The sequence below is a fragment of the Nymphaea colorata genome, chromosome 2 (genome assembly GCF_008831285.2).
Source record: "Nymphaea colorata isolate Beijing-Zhang1983 chromosome 2, ASM883128v2, whole genome shotgun sequence".
In the NCBI taxonomy this organism is placed as follows: domain Eukaryota; kingdom Viridiplantae; phylum Streptophyta; class Magnoliopsida; order Nymphaeales; family Nymphaeaceae; genus Nymphaea; species Nymphaea colorata.
Genome location: NC_045139.1, coordinates 8346858 through 8353740, shown reverse-complemented (window position 1 = coordinate 8353740; position 6883 = coordinate 8346858). Strand labels below are relative to the sequence as shown.

Genomic DNA, 6883 nt, shown 5'->3' with positions numbered 1-6883 from the left:
AACATACCTACAAGATTGAATTATATCAAAAAAGTATTTCAATAATCAATTTTGAGCGATCTGGCTTTTGTCCCTGACCTAGTGGTTTGGGATCTACCAGTTACTCTCTCTCTCTCTCTCTCTATATATATATATATATATATGGAGAGAGAGAGAGAGAGAGGAATTGAAGACCACTTTGTGGCTCATCATTTTGTATGTGGAAGAAGATGAAGATTGATGTGATTCAGTGGATTGCTGTATATGTATTGGCAGCATCCGATCGAGTTGGTGGAGCACCAACGAATCTCATGTAATGGAAGACTTTCGTTTCCGTGCATGAGGGTGGCGGCCCACCTTGATTGCCTAACTTCCTAATAAAATTATTAGCGGTCATCAATCGATTGATTGTTAAGTGGTAGTCCTCTGTTTCTCAGAAACTTCAATTATCATAAAAGAAATACGACAGAGAAAGAGATTTTGGTTACGCACGAGGGTAGACTTAGCCAACAAGTCGATGATTGCTGGGCGATCGCAATTTGCCGCACATTGTTTGACAATTTCAAGAGAAACTCTGAGAAGGCGACGGAGAAACTTCGAGCTTCTTTCAAGATTCAGCAGCAGCCCACCACATGTACTGCTCTTTCATAATCATCTTAATAACAACAAAGATTGTGTACTTTTTAAAGATCGAAAATGGAAAATGTTAGCTACGTTGTGAAAATTTGCTCTCTCTCCGTCTCTCTCTCTCTCAACTTTACAAGATGATAAATCTCCTGATCAAAATATTCTTGTTAAAGTTATGATACCTGCCAATTTGCTGTTCATGTTTAGGCTTTGTTTCACAAAGTCAAGCATATAAATGCAGTCTTCGAAACTACTGTAGGAAAAAAAATGATGTTTTCTTTTTCAACTGTCTTGGCTGGCGAATGTTATGAACTACAAAGTCTAAGGTCGTTGATTTTAAATCTCTCATAAACTCGGACTCATAGGTATTTAGGTATGTCATGAAGAGACAACTTACCTTCATCTTGGAACTAGTACTATGTTACACATCATTACAAGAACATAACAACCATTAAAACCGAACAAATTATACATCATTTTTACATCACCGGCCTGACCCGCTGAGCTATGCCCGTGACTCTTTAATTTTTTTTCATTTTTCCCCAATTTATTGGGTCACTTATCAATTGTATTGCCTATTATGTTTTTGAGCTGACATTAGCCTCACACTTTATTCCAATAAAAGACCGGACCATTAAAGAAAAGCTCTTTATATAGTCAACCTTGCTTTTAATCCCATGTGTGAAAAATAACAGCGCCACTAATGCTCAACTCTCCAAATGACAAACCAAGACCAAATGGGTTTCGATCTTCTACAATTATTCACAGTTCTGCGCTTATCACCTACAAAAATTCTTGTCAGATTTTTGTTAGAAGAGAACAAAACTGGAGGACAAGGCGATTGTCAGCCAGTGGCAGAATGAAACGTGTCGGAGAAAGTGTAAACCATGAAGTGTGTGTATATATATATATATATATATATATATAAAGCCCACGTTTTTTTGCAAACCATACTTCCAGTAGAAGTTAAAAAATGTCGCCATTGCAGAGAAAGCAGAACACGATTTGCCAAAGCAGACTCAGAAGTGCAAGATTCTAATTAAAAAATAAAATTGATTTCTCAAGAGGAAAAAAGGAATGTCAGATTTCTTTGGCGTGAACGGAATATCAGATTCTAGCGGTTCTACAATCTTGCACGTTCATTTCTTCCTTTTAAATTCGAGTTTGAAAAGCAAAGGCTGACGCGAGCACACAAGGTTTTGTGTTTCTATATAGTTTATTTCTTTACAACGACGTGTTCCTTGACAAGAATTATAAGGTGAGGCAAGAAAATGATATACAAGAGACGAGCTCGTATGATCTCAGCTGTGACGGCATTCCTCCTGTTTGATTCGTCCTGAACCAGGAAAAGAGAGCTGCATAACGTCATTTTACTAGAGACACGAACTGTCTCTAAAGACGACGAACCTTCACCTCGAGCTTCAAGTCGCTTACGTTTGAAAACTGTGAATATTAATTTAAATTTCAAAACCAAGGATTTTATGTGGCATGGTTTTGCTGATAGAGCATAAGATCCAGTTAAAATCTATCAGATCTCAGATAAATTGAAGATCCATTTTTGATGTTTTACATTGCCATGAAGTCCCAGAAAGGGACCCTTCAGGTTTCAATCCAGGATGACATCCTACCGCTTGGTTTTTATGGAAGGATAGAAAACGAATTTCCAGAGAATGTCTGTGGAAGAAACTCCGCTGCACCAACCGGGTCCATTCTCCTGCCTTCCTATGAAGTAAAACCTCTACTGGCTGTCCATGGCAGCTCTGTGGACTTCCTGCTTCACGCGGATTTTGCGTTGACCAGTTCTGTTATTTTTATTATTTTTACCGTGTTATTGAGTACTACCGGTCTCCAAATCAACCAACTGCTACTTCTGTTGCTGCAAACTCTTTGCGAATTTGTAGTTATTATGTCGTTGTTTATGTTGTGTAATTGGATGGCCCTCAAATTGCCCTTTTGTCATTTCTTGTTGCTGCTAACTCTTTGTGAGGCCTCAATTCTTCTAGGTTGATCACCCGTTGTGTGACTGGCAGATCCCAAGGTTCCCATCCTCATTTTCTCTGTTGCCAATTCTTCCCTGGAACGTTTATTCCTCTGGTGTTGTTAATCAACTTCTTGGGGGGAAATGGCAGAATGGTTGGTGACCACTCTGTTAGAGAAACTGGGCCCTTTGATCGAAGAAGAGATTAGACTTCTGTGTATGGTGAACGACGAGCTTGACAAGCTAAAGGGTGAGCTCGAAACCATTCATGAAGTCCTTGTCGATGCAGAAAAGAGGCAGTTTTCTACCGACGGCCTGAAATTGTGGCTCGAGAAGCTGAAAGATGCAGCATACGATGCCGAGGATGTGATCGACATCTTCAGAGCTCGAGCTCAACGCAGCAGGACGACAGCAACGCCGGTATGCAAGACGATCCTCAGTTTCATTAAGCAAGTTATTATTCGGCATGACATTGGCAATAGAATTAAGGATATCAAGCAAAGGCTGGATGATATCTCCAAGGAAAAAGAGAGATACAATCTCCATAAATACCAGAGATCTGTTGAAACTGGAGCTATTAACAGAAATAACCGGCAGACGACGGCTGCCATGATCGAGGCGGAGATAGTCGGCCGGATCGATGATGGAAAAACGGTTGTCGATTGGTTGGTGAAGGAGTTGGATGGGAGTGATGGAAGCTTACCTGTCGTCTCCATTGTTGGGATGGGAGGACTAGGGAAGACCACCCTTGCCCAAAAGGTCTTTGGGGATATCGAAGTGCAGAGACATTTCGACAAGCGGGTGTGGTGGTTATGCGTTTCTGAGAAGCCCAACAAAGCCTGGTTGGCTGCAAAGATACTGGAAGCAATCAAGATGGAGACCAACAACTACAACCAAGATACTGCACTTAACACTCTCCACACGGAGATAAGTTCGTGCATAAAAGGAAACAGGTTCTTGCTTGTGCTCGATGATGTATGGGATCTTGATTGGTGGGAAGGTCTGAAGGCGACGCTGCAGGGGGCGGAGCCCGGAAGTAGAATTCTGGTGACCACAAGGAAAATTGAAATTTCTGGAAGAATGAGCTCAATTTATGCACACCCTTTGGATGTTCTGACTCCTAAACAAAGCTGGTCGCTGTTTCTTAACAAGGCACTGAAAAAGGATGAAGAGGAAAGGGATTTGCAGAGTGTGAGGGACATAGCGGAGACTCTGGTTGAGAGGTGCAAGGGTCTCCCTCTTGCAATAAAGACCTTGGGGACGGTCATGTTCTTGAAGAGAAGAACAAGGGAAGACTGGGATGCAGTACTTAATAGCCTGTTCTGGAGTTGGAAGCCTGCAGATCCTAACCATGAGGCCCTGTTCCCAGTTCTCTTGTTAAGTTACAATGATTTGCCTTCTTACCTCAAGCCATGTTTCGTGTACTGCTCCATCTTCCCTAAGGACTTTGAGTTCGAAAAAAATCATATTGTTAGGTTGTGGATGGCTGAAGGCTATATTTCAGAGACCGCAGGAGAGATGGAGGCAAGTGCAGATGAATATGTGGAAGAATTAGCTGGCCGATCCCTGGTCCAAGTTGAGAAGACAGACAGCATAAATGGGGAGATTGTTCGATTCAAGGTGCATGACATTGTTCACGACCTCGCACTCAGCATTGCAGGAAAAGAGTATTCATCATCATCAAACACAGACACCAATACAAGGATCTTATCATTGGTAGGTGCTGAGGAGAACCTGATTGAAGGTTTGCAGAAACAGAAAAGAAGCAAATTGCGCACACTTTTGGGCCCTAAGGGAAGAGAAATCCCCCGGAACCTCACCACAAATTTTTTGCATCTGAGGGTTCTAGACTTGGGGGGAACAAATGTAACAGAGATACCGGAGTCAATTGGAGAATTGCTACTTCTAAAGTATCTTAAGGCCTCTAGAGATACAAAGTCATTGCCTGAGACAATTGGAAAATTGTGCAATCTACAGACCCTAGACCTCTTTGGGACTCAAATAAGCAGCATTCCTGTTGGTATCCTGAAGCTTAAAGGCTTGAGACACCTTGACTTGGACAATACAAGACATTTGAAACATCTCCCTGCTGGACTTGGGGAGCTGACCAGTCTAAGAACCTTGACTCAATTCATCCTAGGCCGTGCAGGTACTGAACATGAAGCCAATATTGCAGAGCTGAAGAAATTGAACAACTTGAGGGGAAACCTGGCCATATACTTCTTCCTAAGAATCAAGAATAAACAGGAAGCTGAAGAAGCCAATCTTAAAGGCAAAAGCCATCTCAGATCCCTGAAATTGGTTGGAGAGAAGAGCTTAGACGTCACCGAAGGCCAGCTTGGATCACTGCTTCCACCCGAACAGCTAGAAATCTTGGAGGTGGTTGATTACAGAGGAAAAAGCTTCCCTATTTCGTGGTTTTCCAACTTGAACTTCCCCTGCCTAAAAAAGCTTAAACTTGACTCCTTGCCATTCTTGGAACAACTTCCATCGTTAGGATTTCTACCAGTTTTACAAAGCCTCCGAATTACTGATGCCGATAAGGTGGTGAAGGTAGACGAAAGTTTCACTGGTAGGAAAAAGGGAGGCTTTGAGAAGCTGACACAACTAACTTTTGAAAGGATGAATGTATGGGAGGAGTGGGTGATGGAGATGGAACAGGAAGCTATGCGGTTAATCCTGAAACTAAGTTTGATAGGCTGCCTAAAATTGAATAAGTTGCCTCACTTGCCTTCACTCAAGCAACTGACCATCATAGACTGCGAAGACCTGAACCAGTTGCCAGACTTGTTATCTCTGTCAGTTTTAGAGATGAGGAACTGTAAGAACTTGACCTCACTCCCAGACCTTCCTTCTCTCAGAACGTTGGTTATCAGATACTGTGACGGCCTTACGGAGCTACCACAACTACAGACTCTACAAGAGTTAATAATATATAGATGCAGAAACCTGTCTTGTGTGCCAGAATTGCAGGCACTCAAGTGCTTGGATATCAGGTTCTGTGACCAACTTGAAAGTTTGCCAAGCATGCCTTCCCTAAAAGAATTGTACGCAGAGAATTGCCCCGAGCTAACAGACCTCCCACGCTTGCCAAGTCTCGTTCAAATGGAAATAACGTATTTTCCCAAGCTGGCGTTGGTCCCCAGCATGCCTTCCTTGAAGATGCTATATTTCATCTACTGCAGGATGCTGAAGGAATTGCCTAATCAGCCTGTGCTGAAGGAGCTTTCAGTAATCAATTGTCCAGAATTGGAGACGCTCCCACACTTCCCTCGCCTGAAGAAACTGGCTGCGTCAAAGTGCCCTCGGTTACAGACGTTATGGCCGCTTGGGGAAGCGCCCATCGAGCTGCAGAGGCTTGCCATCGATGACTGTCCGGCGATCAGCGCTCTGCCTGATGAGATTGAAGGTCTAGAGAGGCTCAAGTCGCTCAACATCAAAGCCTGCCCCTTGCTAGAGGGATGGTGCAAAGCACAAGAGCATCTCAGTAAGATCTCTCACATCCCCACCATGCATATTAGGAGGGATGACTCTTCTTTGCTGGACTAATGTGCGTCAGTCCCTGCAACTGCAATTCCCTCTCTCTCTCTCTCGCGCGCGGGGGGGCACTTTGGGCTTCTCCTCTTGGCGACTCCTGGGTCCCTTTCAAGGGGTAATCTCTACTTGTTTTCAGGTTTTCTATTACAGTAAGAACCTTTTTATTACAGTAAGAATGTGAGCAGACAATACTTACTACACCTCCTTTAACTACTGTTTCCTTCCACTACTGTTGCTATTGCTATTGGTCTTTGTCTGGGAGCAAGATGGCAAATCTAATGATACACTAGCATTTTCATGTTTGAAGCAGAACCAATTTGGCGCAGATGCGAGAGTTCGCCCAGTAAAAGTTCACAAGCTGACCCAATTACCAGTTACCACTTGCAATGTCGACTTTTGGCTACTCCGACGCGTGTAATATATTACCGGTCGCATTTGATAGCGTCGAATCTGTTTTAAACATCGCATCGAAGTGATTTGAGATTGATAAGAATCTGCATATCTTAAGATCAGACATCAAATTTAAGGTTTTCACCATCAGATCTGTGTTGATTTACGAGTCTTACATGAAGGGAATTTTAGATCAGCCCGGCTCTCACACACACCCAATAAGAGTCCAGGTTCAGGAGAGAGAATCCCTGCCCGACTACCATGATTTTTAAGTTCCGGACGCGGCTCTAATGAACCGGTAGACAGCGCAAAAATGTGTTGGTCCAGCTAGCTTCCGAACCTCCCAAAACCCTCGCCCTCTCTCATGTGGAG

General features: G+C 43.1%; 1 protein-coding gene across 1 annotated transcript; it reads left to right on the top strand.

The window, feature by feature from the left end:
• Nucleotides 1-2286: 2286 nt before the first annotated feature.
• Nucleotides 2287-6826, top strand: LOC116249175 (disease resistance protein RGA2-like). Its single transcript, XM_031622352.2, has one exon. The coding sequence runs from the start codon at nucleotides 2729-2731 to the stop codon at nucleotides 6131-6133; it is 3405 nt and encodes a 1134-aa protein (XP_031478212.1). The 5' UTR covers nucleotides 2287-2728; the 3' UTR covers nucleotides 6134-6826.
• Nucleotides 6827-6883: the final 57 nt, after the last annotated feature.